The 17374-nt window shown below is 41.2% G+C and overlaps 1 protein-coding gene across 2 annotated transcripts in view; it reads left to right on the top strand.

The window, feature by feature from the left end:
* ARHGAP26 (Rho GTPase activating protein 26) overlaps positions 1-17374 on the top strand; it is a 577725-nt gene that overhangs the window by 186815 nt on the left and 373536 nt on the right. For both annotated transcript variants that reach the window (XM_075344594.1, XM_075344593.1), the window contains exons 6-9: positions 1492-1602; positions 7130-7234; positions 8276-8405; positions 10423-10523. In XM_075344594.1, coding sequence (XP_075200709.1) covers positions 1492-1602; positions 7130-7234; positions 8276-8405; positions 10423-10523 — 447 coding nt within the window. The remainder of the gene's footprint in view (positions 1-1491; positions 1603-7129; positions 7235-8275; positions 8406-10422; positions 10524-17374) is intronic.

Genomic DNA, 17374 nt, shown 5'->3' with positions numbered 1-17374 from the left:
GAAAACAAAATCTCATGTGTTTTATTTTACTTTTAATGTACAGGTATAATGGAATAATAATATAATCCAGAAATTGATTGGTATTTAGATAAGTGTCTCATGTACCAATGCAATGTGCCTGTAATGAAGATCACTGACCTGTAGAGATTTTTCTTCTGTTAGCAGTACAGTATGCCTATATGCCTCCTCTCTTTAGCAGTGCTAAACCGGACAGTAAAAAAACCCCAAACTTTAAAACTCTATAAATTAAAATAATGTCTGTAAGAGAAAATCTACATGGGGAGAAAGTGTAACAATTACAGCAGTGTCGGAGGCCTTGGACTCATGCAGCTGGACTGGCTGTACATGCAATATGTCTGCTTTGTCTTCACTACATGTTCTTTTCTGCAGAAATGCCCATATGTTTTATAAGCAACCGGTATTACTAGAGAAGTAGGGGCGACTGATGAATTCCGTGAATGTTACTTTGCATATATAAAATTTGGTTTACTAGTGTATTACAATGAGATGGCACTTGATAACCCTTTAAGTCTGTGTATCACAGATGTGTCACATACTGCGAATGCTAGTTTCTGGCTATAATTGTGAAAAATGTAAAGCATTTTCAGAGCTTATCCATTATATGTGATATGCATTTACACAGAAGTGTAATTGATTGATTAATTTATTCCCTGCATGATGTAATCTAGGACTTAAAGGGAACCTGTCATCAGATTTAATAGCTGTAAGCTGTGGCCACCACTGAGCTCTTATATAGAGTATTCCAGAATACTGTATATAAGTGCCCAGGCTGCGCTGTACAAGGTAAAAAAACACCTTTATAATATTCACCTATGGAGGCGGTCTAGGGTGTCGTTGCTTTCCTGTCTGGTACCTCCTCTCTTCAGTCTGGTGCTTCCTCTCTGCGGCAATCTCCATCTTCCTTCCCAGTCCAGTGTAGATGTCGCCAAATCTGGTGACAGGTTCAATTTAAGGATACCTGCCCTCACGACCAGGAATAGCACCGTGTTGGACACAGCCTGTTTTGCCTGCATCCAAAACGCTGCGTTGTACAGAACAAGCACAGTGGATGGGACTTATAGAAATCCTATGCCCACTGTGCTTCTTTTTTCCTCAGTGTAAACAACTTGCGGTGCGGCTTGCCGAGCCGTAGCATGTCCATTTATGCTTGCTGAGACACAAGTGTTCTCGGCAGGAGAACACAGTAAAAATCTGCTGCGCCCAGATCCCTGATTGTGGGCACGGACCGCTGCTTTCTCCTGCGGAGAACACGAGCATCTCTGCAAAAGACACTGTCTAGAGCGAAACCTGTCTGGAGTGTGGGCACGTACCCTAACAGACGAGTCTGAGCAGTAAGCTGGTACTGCAAGTCATTGAATTCCCAACTATTTATCTTTTTCCTTGATTATATTATATGTCAATTGTTAAGTGTTTACATATAATTTCATAATTCTGTGACTCTTTGTTTACTATGTCTATTTTGTGTGGCAGGCTGACAGCCAGGTAGACCAAATGAGGCAACATTTCTATGAGGTGTCACTGGAGTACGTATTGAAAGTCCATGAAGTTCAAGAGCGAAAAATGTTTGAGTTTGTTGAGCCGGTAAGTTGATTGTGATTTTATTATACAGTTTTCATATAATGAAGAGAGTCTGGCAGAAGTTTGTGTTTGTGACTTTCTATTTTCTTGTGACATTTACAGTATGTAGCATCTGAACAAATATCTGTGGCGTAACGTTTTTTTTATTTTGCAATTTTCTGGTCCATGACTGAATAGAATAAATATTCAGAAGCTTCACGTCTACTTTATAGACTTGTTGAAACTCAGCTACTTAGATTTTTCTTCGAGTTCCTTTTATTAGACTGTAAGCCATCAGAATATTCTAGTGAGAAGGTCAAAAGGCGAAAGACAGACAAATGGATCCTTCTCCTACTGCTATGGAAATGCATGGTTAGAGGTTTCAGTGCACTACAGTAGAGAGGAGTTTGTGAAGTCTGGGGAAAAAAAGCTTAATTTTCAGTTTTGGGACACATCCGCTCAGATTGAATTTTTTTTTTAAAGGAATTAATTTATAAATTATAATTTATAAATTATAAATTAATTTTTAGCCAATAATCCCTCTTTAATTGAACTAATCCCAGAAGAGGAGAGTACTAATCATTTGGACAAGGTCTAGCAATGTCTGTATACTAAAATTTTTTCTTCACTGGCAAGAAATAATGTGTGTTGAATAGATACTGGAATAATCCAAGTCTAAAGTAGTAGAACTACATGAGCTCCGCCTATTTAAGCAGGAGTATGGACACCTGAATTTACCATGCAAAAGCAACCTTATACTGTAACCCTACTGTTTGGCCCTCATAAAAGCCAGCTTCTGGGAATTCTTCAAAAGTATGAAAACTTTTAAAATTTCGCTTAAACTAGCCTTGTGGCATTATCCCAACCCATTTTCACTCTTCAGATCAAAAATGTGTTCACATTAGACTTTGAACATACAGGCATGGCCAAAAGTTTTGAGAATGACACCAAAATTATATTTTCACATGATCTGTTGCCCTCTGGTTTTTAATTATGTTTGTCTGATGTTTACATCACATACAGAAATATAATTTCAATCATATTATGAGTACCAAAAGGTTATATTGACAGAATGAGTTAATGCAGCAAGTCAATATTTGCAGTGTTGACCTTTCTTCTTCAGGACCTCTGCAATTCTCCCTGGCATGCTCTCAATCAACTTCTGGATCAAATCCTGACTGATAGCGGACAATTCGTGCATAAGCAATGCTTGCATTTTGCCAGAATTTGTTGGTTTTTGTTTGTCCGCCCGTCTCTTGATGATTGCCCACAAGTTCTCAATGGGATTAAGATCTGGGGAGTTTCCAGGCCATGGACCCAAAATCTCTGTTTTGTTCCATGAGCCATTTCGTGATCACCTTTGCTTTATGGCAAGGTGCTCCATCTTGCTGGAAAAGGCATTGTTGGGCGCCAAACTGCTCTTGGACAGTTGGGAGAAGTTGCTCTTGGAGGACATTCTGGTACCATTCTTTATTCATGGCTGTGTTTTTAGGCAAGACTGTGAGTGAACCGATTCCCTTGGCTGAGAAGCAACCCCACACATGAATCGTTTCAGGATGCTTAACAGTTGGCATGAGACAAGACTGGTGGTAGCGCTCACATCTTCTCCTAATAATCTGTTTTCCAGATGTCCCAAACAATCGAAAAGGGGATTCATCTGAGAAAATGACTTTACCCCAGTCCTCAGCAGTCCACTCCCTGTACCTTTTGCAGAATATCAGTCGGTCCCTGATGTTTTTTCTGGAAAGAAGTGGCTTCTTTGCTGCCCTTCTTGAAACCAGGCCTTGCTCAAGCAGTCTCCGCCTCACAGTGCATGCAGAAGCACTCACACCTGCCTGCTGCCATTGCTGAGCTAGCTCTGCACTGCTGGTAGTCCGATCCCGCAGCTGAAACAGTTTTAAGATACGGTCCTGGTGTTTGCTGGTCCTTCTTGGGCGCCCTGGAGCCTTTTTGGCAACAATGGAAGCTCTCTCCTTGAAGTTCTTGATGATGCGATAGATTGTTGACTGAGGTGCAATCTTTGTAGCTGCGATACTCTTCCCTGTTAGGCCATTTTTCTGCAGAGCAATGATGGCTGCACGTGTTTCTTTAGAGATAACCATGTTTAACTGAAGAGAAACATTGAAACCAAGCACCAGCCTCCTTTTAAAGTGTCCAGTCATTGTTACTTAATCATGACTGATCGCCAGCCCTGTCCTCATCAACACCCACACCTGTGTTAATGGAACAATCACTAAAACAATGTTAGCTGCTCCTTTTAAGGCAGGAATGCAATGATGTTGAAATGTGTTTTGGGGGTTGAAGTTCATTTTCTTAGCCAATATTGACTTTGCAAGTAATTGCTGTTAAGCTGATCACTCTTTATGACATTCTGGAGTATATGCAAATTGCCATTAGAAAAACTTAAGCAGTAGACTTTGTAAAAATTAATATTTGTAGCATTCTCAAAACTTTTGGCCATGACTGTATTTGGCTTGTGCACCTGTAAAGCTACTGGCTCATACTCTGATGTACCTAACAGATGGACTTTTTGCCTCAGCTTGGTTGGTATGCTCAGACCTACTTTTATAGTGTGTAGTAATGGAGACTGCCATTTTGTTAATTTGGCTATTCAGTGACACGTGGTAAGGAATGTATACCTCCTTCATTTATATATAACGAAATGTGACTAATGCCGACCACGCTTTTTTGTTGTGCTCTTATCTCATACTTAACTCAAAATATCAAATATCATTATAAGTCAGCAGATTTAGTCCTTCACGGATCCTTAAAAATTAAGCATCGGCATAAAATGTCAATGCTCAGAAAGTAATTGGGTAAAAACTTTAGCAAAGTCTCTTTTGGTCTTAGTTATAGCCAATAAAACTATATGGCCACTTTATTGGAGATGTTCATCTAGTAGTCCCTTGAGCTTTCTTTAGGCATTAGAAATCATTCTTCAGAAATATTGCCCCAGGCATTCAAGATAGCCTAGCTATTATTACAAATTGGAATAGCTAGTGACATGGTCTGAAGTGTCCGTTCTACCTTGTCCCAGGGATGCTGTAAAGGATTACTATCTGCAGCCGCACGTGACCGCATGTGACCTTATCTTGCCGCAATTCCATTTAACTGTATTGAAGTGTACCGCATTTGTGACGGATCCGGCATTGCGGCAGAATACCGCTGATGTGAAGCCGGCCTAATAAAAGCTAGAGAAGAATGGACGTGATGATCTTTGACATGGTATTCGGTTGCAGTTTACTTGACTTTGCACCTTCTGTTTTTTTGGAACAATTCTTGGTTTCTAGAATGCAGTAGTCGTTTTTGAAGCAGATTCATTAAACTGTATGAAGAATTGAGTTAATGCACTATTGACCCTATTCACGGCTGAATGCCCTAACATATAGATTAAATTGAAGATTGATTTATGACTATTAAGGGCCTGAGATAGCACAGAATACATTTTGATCACTGTAAAATAGTGTTATTTTCATGAAAGTGGCATGTGACTAAAGTTTCACATGGTTTTTGTAATGCAGGAAGTGAAAAGTGCTGGATGTATTTTCCATGTGGCTTAGGCTTTAGTTCACATGGATTTAGAAATAAGGATCCTCTTCTGCTACCATTTCCTCTTCACACAAGGGAACATACACTCTAGTTTAAACCAGTACACAAAAGCTATATTAATAGCCTGCAGATTAACCAAGGCCATTAATTCTGTGTTCGTTTCCGGTCACTTCTGCTGGTAAACAGACATTCCTTTGAGATTTTCCTTGTAAACACATTAGACGCTTACATTATAATGTCAAAATGATATTAACGTTCAAATTGAAAGTTGCTTTCTTATAGCTGTTCCTCTCTGGTACAAGGACATCGGTTACATTGCTGCCACCGTTTTGAACCAAGCAAACAGTTCATGGCAAGACCAACATGAATTTATAGTTGTAGGTCCCTTGCAGAATCATTGCACTTTGTACTTTACACTTTTTGTTAATGAGCTTTTCACAGCAGTGCGGGGCCAAACACTGACATATCCGAGGACATTGCACCACATCATAAAGAGGAATGTTTTCAGGATCTCTTATTCTTGGGAAGAAAACACACATGAGCAATCAGACTAAACTGTCACATCCTAAAAAATTATGTGGGATTTTTGCAACTGAAAGAGGAGTTGTCACAAGGACAATACTCGTGTCACACGGTGTTTTGCTCTAAATTTGCCGAGTGTCATAGCGGCTTCAGATGCTGTTCACACTGCAGAATCTGACACTCCTCACTATGCTTTCTCTGCTGCTTCTGAGTTGCACAAGCAGGCTTGGGTGTCGACCAGCTGTGCTCATTAGTGATCGGGCTAGCAGGAGTTGATTTCTGCTAACTTGCTGGTTACCTTTTAGATTAAATGTTGTGGGAGACCTATCACAGTTACTCTCCACCTTTTTAACCCCTTCACGACCAATGATGGATATATCCGTCATGGATCATGTGAGGTTAATCCCCACCCCCTGCCGTGGGCAGGTCGCGGCGATCTGCGCACATATCAGCTGTTTTCAACAGCTGACATCTGTGCCTTCATGTTACGAGTGGAATCGCATTCCACCCGCAATGTTTAACCCCTTACATCTCGCTGCCAAAGTCTGGCAGCGAGATGTATATGCGCGCGGCCATTACTTTCTCTTACTGCCGCCCCCACCGGAAGTCACGTGCGTGAATACGTGACTTTCGGTGGTTGCCATGGTAGCACAGGGTCATGTGATGACGCCTGTAGCTAACATGAGTCCCTTTCTCTCAGTGTTGGCATAGTGCCAGCACGGAGAGTAAAGCAGCATATCTGCAGTTCACAGCTCTAACTTTTTTTTTTTTTGAGGATATGATTACTTATTCCATAGCGGTGGCATGCCATTAGTTTCATCATATTTCACTAATGTGTTTATGATGTGTTAATTTTTCTTTGCAACAAATGTAGAAAGGGAATGCATATGATTTAAAGTCTCTCAAGTGACATTCACCCTACAACTCTGAGAACAATTGTGTCTGTGTTTATTGACACTTTTGTGTGACTTGACAACCAAGTCAACTAAGCCAAGTTGAATTCCATTGTATCTTGGTGTATTTCCTGCCTTTGGGCACTTGCACAGGGCAACTATGGTGGCTTTCCAAGTTTTTGCTTTTCTTTAATACAGTCTTATAGACTCTGTGTTTAGCAGTTTGCTGCCTTTGTAAAACATCAAAATCCTCTAAAATGGTATATTTCCACTTCTGCAAATGTTCCGTTTATATGCATGAGGCTTGTGAAAATTCACATGCAAAGAAATAACTTAAATACATGAATCAGATTTTCGGAAATTTCTGGAACAAATCTGTGATTATGCTCTAATACGGCATGCAAAGCCATTTTGTAGAGATATAGTGTGCTGCTTTACCTGTACTCACTATGAGCCTAATCAGTCATTTATTACCTTGTGACTTTCATTATGTTTTTTGCCTCATGCTATGGTTTATTTCTAAAACGAGTGTGAAAATTGTAATTCTCATCCACATTGTTTTTTTTTGTTTTTTTTCTTATTTTCAGCTACTTGCCTTTTTGCAAGGTCTCTTCACTTTTTACCATCATGGCTATGAGCTAGCCAAAGACTTCAGTGACTTCAAGACCCAGCTGACCATCAGTATCCAGAATGTAAGGATTTCCAAACTTTTATGTTCTTAACATTTTACGTTTCATCAGTCATAATAAAAGAATACGGAATATGTTTATAGCAAAGGTTCAAGATCTCAAAGAAAATAAAAATACAAGACTTTGGATTGTAAAGCAACTACAGTGGAACCTCGCTTGACGAGTAACCCAGTTTGCGAGTATTTCGCTTAACGAGCAAAACTTGCTCTAAATTTGTAACTCAGTTTATGAGCAAGCTTTGCTGTACGAGCAAAATCCTCACCGCACACACTTCCGGTTCCATACATCTACCGTGCTCTAACCCGCTTTTGTAGTCCAAACAAACACGCATGCCCACACACATATTATACTCCCCTTACCTTCCGTTCCATCACTGGCCTCATTGTTCTTGTAGTTCGCCGCTACAGGATGTGTATCGGGTAACCATCGCGACTAGGGAGGAACTTCCGCTGTCAGCCGTTACTCAAAGGCAGCACGCTGGCCAGTCAGAGGCAAGCGGCTCCTGCCTTTGACGTCAGCGCTCTGGCAGCGGAAGTGCCGCCCGTGTCGTGATGGTTACCCGATACACATCCTGTACCCGCGAACTGCAAGATCCAAGAGGCCGGCGATGGAACGGAACGGAAGGTGAGCATAATATGTGTGTGTTTTGTGCATGTGTGGAATGGCACAATAAGGGACCAGGATGGGACATATAACAAGTTGTGGAACGAATTGTCTGCATTGTAATTATTTCTTATGGGAAATCTTGCTTTGCTGAACGAGTAACTTTGTTAACAAGCACAGTCCCAGAACGAATTGTTCTCGTTAACCAAGGTTCCACTGTACTATAGTCATGCAACCTCTTGAGTAGGTCAGATGAGCAACTATACTAAATGGGGTTTAAAAAGTAACAATTACACAAACCGTATTTTGCCTATTTTGTGTATGCTGTATGTGTACATTTTGTATGAGGCTGCAAAAAAAAACTTGTAAAAAGTAGATCTTTATTTTAGAAAAAGCTTAAACGCGGTTTCAAATTATAAAAATAAATCATGTGTTTTGTAGACTCGGGACCGCTTTGAAGGAACTCGATCTGAGGTGGAGGCGCTGATGAAGAAGATGAAAGAAAACCCTCACGAACAACAAACTTTTAGCCCTTTCACAATGGAGGGTTACCTGTATATACAGGAGAAGAGTAAGTAAAGCTTGAAATAACATATTATATAATATATATTAATTTATATTATATAAAGCCCGCATGTCTTCCAAGGATCTTCTCTGTTACACATTCCGTCTTGCTGTTGTATTCAATGCTTTTTCAGTAGGCTACCATTAACCCTCCAATTGTGTTACCTGTGCTAGTTATTAATGCAAGTGAAGTTTTATTTTATTTTATTTTTTTGCATTCTATTGATCCGTAATTATATACGCCATGTAGCATCAGTAGGATTTTTAGACCGGAAATATTGACTCTAATGCAATAATATGAAATCTCCTAATGTTCATGAACCTAAAGGTTTACATTTCATCAAATATGCTCATGTTTAATGAGGGGTCCCTTTCTACTTAAATTGGCAACATACATTAATGGGAATCTGTCGGGAAGATTTGTGCTATGTAATCTGAAGACCTCATGCTGCAGGGGTTAACACACATTTCAGAGATTTCTCACTTATCACATTGTATGATCTTGCTAACCTGCAATTTTTGTTTTAGCTTCAGGAGAATATCATTGCTGTCCTAGGTCAGCAAGTTCGCCACGCCCCGTGTTGTGATTAGCAGCTCACTGTCTATAGTGAATTACATACAGAGCCTGGTGTGGGCAGGGGCAGCATTCGTAGCTCTGCTTCACTGCTCAATCTAAAGCCTCTGATTATGTCTGAACCACTTTACTCAGTAAACTAAGTAATACATCCGTTCTGACAGAGTCCCTTTAAGCATAACTTAAAATGCATCTTTTCAGGCAGGCCTGTCAAAAAACTGTAACCTGGCTTTTTTGCCCCCCACCTCTTGAGATTTCTGTTACATTGTTTATTATTCTACTCCGAATCGAATCCCTTATTTTCAAAAAGTAACTACATTTTATTTTGATTATATTCAGGACGTTCTAATGTTATCATTTTTTGTGATATATGTTCTAAGATTATTTCGCTTCCTTTTCTCGCCAAAACTATGCTGTTTCAGTGCCCTGTTTAAGCTTCTTTGGGGGCTGCTTTTAACTGCTGCTCAGCAGTATCAGCACACTATATTTAAACAGAGTATAAAATTCCCCTTTATTGCCCACTCCCATATGTAGACAGGGAATAATCCATACATAGACTGAATATAGCACACGGATATTGCTGAACAGCAGCTGAAAACAGCGTCTAAAATAAGCATGAATGAGACATTGAAACAGCACTGCAGCATTATTTTTGGGCGAGAACTAAGAAAAATAAAATATTGAAGTACGGTATGTCTTGGAAGAAAAAATAAATTCAATTTCTTGGAGAAGAATTAAATGAATAAAAGTAAATAATAAAAACGCTTAGTTATTCTTCAAGTTACCCCATGCTCCATTCACCCCAATGCATTCTCTATATCTGTGTGATATACATGCCAGTGACTGGCACATGCTTCTGTAGGAAAATGCTGGACCATTCAGTAAGTCAAGCATTTTTTTTTCCTTTCGTATCACTCCTATTTTCTCACATATTCTCGTTTACATTTTTTATAAGTTTTTTCAGTGTCTGATTTGGTCTGCAAATTTATTGTAAAGTATTGTACATTGGGTTGGAGCGATATAAAAAATAAGCTTACTATTACTTTGCCAAAACTCTTTATTTTTCCAAGTTTGATATAATTTTTTTCAAAGGGTTTTTGTATGTGCAAATGGATCTGGCAATATAGAGGACTTCATCATCCAGCTCAATCTGGAGAGTGAAGTGAAAGCTAAAGAAACAAGTAAACCTACACGAGTTGCAATGCTAACCTCCACCCAGTGATATGTGGGAGTGAAATTGCATCCTGTGGAGATTGTTATGGGAAAACCTTACAAAGTTTTTACTTCTGAAATTGCAAGATGAACACCAGATTTTGTACTAGAAATTTTATTACTTGTTATGATTTTGTGATGACCGTAAAGGAGTTTAGAATGACTATTAAGTTGTAGGGATCACAAATCTGTGCCTTTCTCTCTTTTTAACTAATTAAAATGTGTCACTTTGTCATAGGACACTTTGGAACGTCTTGGGTCAAACATTACTGCACCTATCAGAGAGATACCAAGCAGATCACCATAGTCCCTTTTGATCAGAAGTCAGGGGGTAAAGTGGTAAGTTAAAGACAAGCTTTATTATTTAGACAATTTTAGGGAGTAAAGGTGTAAATCTCTGAAATATAGAAAGAATACTGTATGAAGTACAGTACAGACTAAGTTTGGACACACCTTCTCATTCAAAGAGTTTTCTTTATTTTCATGACTCTGAAAATTGTAGATTCACATTGAAGGCATCAAAACTATGAATTAACACATGTGGAATGAAATACTTAACAAAAAAGTGTGAAACAACTGAAAATATGTCTTATATTCTAGGATCTTCAAAGTAGCCACCTTTTGCTTGGATTACTGCTTTGCACACTCTTGGCATTCTCTTGATAACCTTCAAGAGGTAGTCACCGGAAATGGTCTTCCAACAGTCTTGAAGGAGATCCCAGAGATGCTTAGCACTTGTTGGCCCTTTTGCCTTCACTCTGTGGTCCAGCTCACCCCAAACCATCTTGATTGGGTTCAGGTCTGGTGACTGTGGAGACCAGGTCATCCGGCGTAGCACCCCATCACTCACCTTAGTCAAATAGCCCTTACACAGCCTGGAGGTGTGTTTGGGGTCCTTGTCCTGTTGAAAAATAAATGCTGGTCCAACTAAACGCAAACAGGATGGAATAGCATGCCGCTGCAAGATGCTGTGGTAGCCATGCTGGTTCAGTATTCCTTCAATTTTGAATAAATCCCTAATAGTGTCACCAGCAAAGCACCCCAACACCATAACACCTCCTCCTCCATGCTTCACGGTGGTAACCAGGCATGTAGAGCCCATCAGTTCACCTTTTCTGCATCGCACAAAGACACGGTGGTTGGATCCAAAGATCTCAAATTTGGACTCCTCAGACCAAAGCACAGATTTCCACTGGTCTAATGTCCATTCCTTGTGTTTTTTTTAGCCCAAACAAGTCTCTTCTGCTTGTTGCCTGTCCTTAGCAGTGGTTTCCTAGCAGCTATTTTGCCATGAAGCCCTGCTGTACAAAGTCTCCTCTGAACAGTTGTTTTAGAGATGTGTCTGCTGCTAGAACTCTGTGTGGCATTGACCTGGTCTCTAATCTGAGCTGTTGTTAACCTGCGATTACTGAGGCTGATGACTCTGATAAACGTATCCTCCGCAACAGAGGTGACTCTTGGTCTTCCTTTCCTGGGGCAGTTTCAAAGTTTTCCCAATTTTTCAGACTGACTGACCTTCATTTCTTAAAGTAATGATGGCCACTTGTTTTTGTTTACTTAGCTGCTTTTTTCTTGCCATAATACAAATTCTAACAGTCTATTCAGTAGGCCTATCAGCTGTGTATCCACCAGACTTCTGCACAACACAACTGATAGTCCCAACCCCATTTATAAGGCAAGAAATCCCACTTATTAAACCAAATGTTTGGTCTGTACTGTATCTTTCATTTGGTTCACAGTGGAAATGTAGAAATGAGTTTAGGTTATACTGGGTTCAGGCAAGGCATAAATGGAACGCATAAATTGTATATGGTCTCCTCAGCACCATCAGAATCTTTTAGCTGCCAAGAATTTGGCATCATGACCAGAGTGATCCAATTGTGTTTGATGCCCAATATACACAGAGGTGTGGAAGACCACATTTCACTGAATAACCATATGCTCAGGTGTTGCTGGCTGTATTTCAGAGTGGAACTCTTGCCTTCTTATAGACTGTAAGACTATACACATGGACATAAAGTAATTGGTTACCATTTTTGCTAGCAGTGAGCCCACAGTTAAAATGAGATTAAAGGGAACCTAACACTAGATTTGTCCCTTATAAGCTATGGCCACTACCAGTAAGCTCTTATATATAGCATTCTACAATACTGTATAGAAACATCTTTCTTTATACTTACTTGCAAGGCGGTCTGGTCCGATGGGCATCAGTGGTCTTGATTCTCCACCTCCTCTCTTTTTGCGATCTCTGTCCTCCTTCCCTGCACAGTGTGGATGACGCGTCCTACGTCACTCACATAGTCATCCATTGGTCTGTTGCGCACGCACACTTCTCTCTGCCCTGCTGAGGGTAGATCAACGTATTTTAATGTTCGTGCTCAGGCGTTCTTTGATCTTGTGCATTAAAGTACTTTGCTCTGCCCTCAGGAGGGCAGAGAGAAGTGTTCGTGCGCAAGAGTACAATAGATGACTCTATGTGGATGACATAGGACATATCATTTACATGAAACAGGCAAGGAGGACGGCTATCACAAAAAGAGAGCAGGCAGCGGATCAAGATCTGTGACGCCCATTGTGCCGGATCTCCCTTCAGAAGAGTATAATAAAAGGTGTTTTTTTACGTTATACAGAGCGGCCTGGGCACTTACAGTATTCTAGAATGCTGTATATAAGGGCTTACTGGTAGTGGTCGCAGGTTTTATGGGACAAATCTGATGACAGGTTTCCTTTTTAAGGCTATGCCCACACAAATGTATAGAAAATTAGTCCCATTCTCATCCAGAAAAGTGGACTTGTCATCTGTGGGGCATTCGTATGCAATCCGTTTTTTACTCAGCATCTTACAGGACCCTTTACAGTTTCCTATTTTACTGAACTGGAATGTATCCATAAAAATCACATGCCGTACTGAAGGTCTGTATGGTATTTTGTTTTTTTCCAACAATACCAATTTCGTCATATAGAAACATGCGATGATTTTTTTTTCTCCTGCTGAATACAGATGACAAAAATATGCATCTCCATTCTGCCTCATTGAATAACAGTGGTCTGAGTGCAATCCTTTTTTTTTTTTTTCTTTTTTTTTTCAGATTTCACTTGGGTGATTTATACGCTCGTGTGTGTGAACCCTAAAAGGAGATTTTATGCATGTGCCCTGCTATTCCAATCAATGTCTGTGGCTCTGACAGAAGCAACCAAGCAGATCTGTGACTACGTAATCAAAGCTGCTATAAAGAATATCCCTTTACCAATGCAAACCTTGGCCCCAATTCATTAACACTGGTGTTTAATATGATGGCTTGCAGAAACAAATTGCGCCAAAGGGATTAAAAGCTGCATGCCACTTGATGAATTTTGTTTATCAGTGGCGCGCACCTCCGTTTGCTTCACCAGAAAGGTTGCTCCAGTCAGGGATCCAGAGTAACATTTGTGACAAAAGAATCTCCACCATTTTTTATAAATTTGATGGGAGTGCGTAGACACACCCCATTTCGCCCAAGCTTCTCACTAGCTCTGTCCATTTTGGCAAAGCTGCACAAAACTGGTGTTGAAACAATATTGGAGTTGTGCAAAAATTTTGTATAACCAAGCAAAATTGACAAGATACTATATCTATAAAGTTATAACTGGCTCCCTTATGGCTCACCAGTAGCAACAAGAATTAGCAATTTGTGTAAGTGTGGCTCCCCTGTGCCACACTTTTAGAGGTGTGGTATCCCATCCCAGGGTAAGGAAGAGGTTATTCTCCGTTTCACACGACACACGCACACAGACAGACTCATCACAACTCTCCACTAAACTGTAGTTAGGGGTTAGTGCATCTGGACTTGTATAGTGGCTAGCACCGTCCCTGAGACCAGTCTGGGTATGGAGCTTAGTGGGTGAGGTGTCTGAGGTGAGTGGGCGGAGCGGAGTGGACAGTGTCAATTAGGGGTGTGGTGAGGAGGCGAGCGGAGCATAGAGACGGTACTGCTCGACCCGGGTGACACAGATGAAGGGGATCCTAGAGACACAGGACTGCGGGAAGCACCCGTGGACTTGCTTCACAGAACACTGGGTGGAAGGATCTGGCCGCAATATGGGGACCTGGTCCCTAGACTAAAAGAAAACTAACGTACTCTTTAGTAACACTGGGGGCCTGGGTGGCTACAAGCATCCAGGGCCGAAAATCAGCACATGAATCCGCTGAAAGGGGGCCACAGAGGATCAGGGGTCCAAGCAGGCAGAAAACCCATTGAAGGTGCACGGCCCCTGGCTCAGGGCACTGTGTGTGGAGGCGCGGGAAAGGGGGGTGAGAGTCAACGCAGTAGAGACGACCAGGAAAGGCACATCTGAGGGGTGCACTGGTATTGACCTCTGACCTGCCCGGGATCGGCGGGAGCCATCATGGTGGATCCCAGCATACCGCAGGTGATTGCCAGCTTACTGTACACCTGTGAAACTGGTACTGTGAGTAAAGACTTTGACTGCAACCCACAGTGTCATCTACGTCCTTCCCGCACCCACTCATGATCCCCGGGCCTCAACCTCTACCTGTGGGGAGCAATATCACCTCAGCTGTGCCATCATCTGCCCCGGGGAATACACAGCGCAGCGGCAGCCCACATAGCCGCAGTGTGATGATGTGTCCTTCCCCAACCCCCGGCCTTTATTCATGTACTCTATGCCATACAGGGTCATGTAAGTTGCTTGGCTGTCTTTGTTCCTTGGTTGTAACATTATATCCCCCCAGCCTGTACCATATTGTAATCAGGCTTCAGCAGTAGCTATTGTCCTGTATATACTGCTTCTGGTGGGAGTTTGTTTGTTTGTTTGTTCTTCTCAGCATGGAGCTCCTCCAATCCACAACTTGGTAGACTGAATAGAGCCAGGATGTCTAGGATCCTTTAATGTATCAAATGTCCAGGGGAGGGTGTGCCTTTCTGCCCACCTAAGGGTCTGATCCCAGGAGAGGAGAATAATGAGACCCATGTTAGTCAGTTAGTTGGATCTCTGCTGGAGAAGCACTAGGATTTATAGCTGAGGCTAGATCCTAGTGCCTGTGTATGGACTTTACAGATTGGAGATCAGTGGCCACAGTGGGATTGTGTTTTGTTGTTCACCCTGCTGGACTGAAGGAACTCATATAAGGACCATTGCCATATTTTCCCTGGCGTCGGAATACCGGGAGGCGCCCCCGGATCTGTTGTTTTGTTGTGGACTCCTTGCAGACTTTAAGGATTTATATTTATTTTTGGTGCTTTATCTTTGTGGTTCCAATAAAACCCTTTGGATTGTTCCTCTGCCTGGCGTCCCTTGCTGCTCTGTCGCAAACCCCGTTACATGCAGTACCACAGGTGGCGTCACTAACTCTTAATTTTAACTACAACTCCCATCATCATAATAATCACCCCTTTAATATTGAAAAACACTGCAAGTGTCAGGGAACCGGGCGCACCGCCGCGATATCACCAGACTAGTCCGGCCTGGTAATGAGTACTCCCCGACCCTGGAGAGGGCGTGTCATATGCATTAATATTTGGAACAAACCTTTAATAATTAATGAAATAATTCCCCATGGTTAACCACACAAAATTAAACTGTCCATTCATATTAGGCAGCAAAACACACAGATGACCAATCCACAGTGATGGATGCAGGTATGACCGATGCCGTCACATAGAAGAATATGGTCATGGTCGACACATGAAAGGGAGTTCCATTCAGGGTCATCAGTCTGCTTAATGGTAGATCCACTACTGGGATTCTGGTACCATAGCCCTCATAATTTAATTGCCATCAAATCGTGTTTGGAGGCATGCGGGGCACTTGTAGGGTAAAGTCTGCTTAGGGACAGTTGTGGACTACCCTTGTCAGGGCTGAAGCTTCTGGGCTTACCATGGCATACATAGCTTGTTTAGGGCTCAGCAATAGGATTTCCTCTAAGCCCCACCAATTTGGATGGACAGGTCTTTGCAATAGTGACTGATATGCAGTGACTCCTTCCTTTTTAGATTCGAAAGATGGGTGAGATGGTTCAATTTCTTTGTATACACTCTTTTACCCTAAGCCACTATTGGTTTGTTGCACAGTAGACCTCCACCACTTGTGTGACCCTCTTTCATGTTTGGATCATCTGTTAGTAATCATTTAAGGTTTTGTTTTAGATATTTATTCATGCTCACAAATTGCTAATTCTTAAAAGTGTTTTACACCAGTTTTCCTACGTAAACAATTGGGGCCAATGCCTCTTGCACCACCTTTATTTTAGAATTATAGAAATGGAACTACTATAGAAAGGAAATTTCCAACAATGCGTATTTACTATAGTTGGACAAAACAATTCATAGGATCCCGGACAAGCGGTTATGTCCCTTTTTTATGTGGCAGCCAGACCAGAAAGCAAAATTCTTAGTACCTTCTGGAATTGTGGATGCCTCTTCTGATTAATCTTCTGATTAATTGTCCCCCATAACATCATGACAAGTGGCGTGACATGGTGTCGTGGAACTTTGTGATCAGAGGCAGCACTCACAATGTCATCAAGTAGAAGGAAGTTAGAAGACCTCTGGTCAAGCAGGCACGGAATACGTATGTGACTATTCGATCAGGATCCTCAGCTCTATTAACTCATGTTGTCAGGGCTCTCTTCAGCAAGATTCTTAACGATGTGTTCCTTCTGACTTGCACATTGCCGAGCTAAGAAAATTCTAAATAAAGTGTAACCGTAAAGGGTGACCATAAACATCGCTACCATAGAGAATTGTTCCTTCTTGCGGTTTCTCCCAGTTTTCCTTGTCTCTCAGGTTATATTGTAGCTGCTTCTCTTGTTTTCTCTGTTCTCTAAAAATAACAACAGACTTGTTCTACAGCATTACAGTTCCCATAGGGCTTGTCACCAAACTTTCCCATACTAATAAATGACAAGACTGCTTAGTTATGCTGAGATATAGGAGTGTGGGACTTGCCACTGCCTATGTAGGCAGATTTGTCTTGAGTCTAGGAATCTGTGACAGTCCCTATGGGAAATATATGCCAGTTATTTCCTGTTTGCCTCTATAGACAACAAATAAGAAATTTTGCAAATAATTAGGAAGTGGCTGAATAGGATACTTCCTAATATCACTAAAGACAATTCAATGGATTTTTTTTCTTTATGTCCAGTTTTTTTCCAGTCTTGGGATACATATCAATAGAAAGATAATTAATCA

Source organism: Anomaloglossus baeobatrachus, chromosome 4 (assembly GCF_048569485.1).
Source record: "Anomaloglossus baeobatrachus isolate aAnoBae1 chromosome 4, aAnoBae1.hap1, whole genome shotgun sequence".
In the NCBI taxonomy this organism is placed as follows: domain Eukaryota; kingdom Metazoa; phylum Chordata; class Amphibia; order Anura; family Aromobatidae; genus Anomaloglossus; species Anomaloglossus baeobatrachus.
The sequence above is the reverse complement of the archived record's forward strand: the minus strand, read 5'-3'. Positions and strand labels throughout refer to the sequence as shown.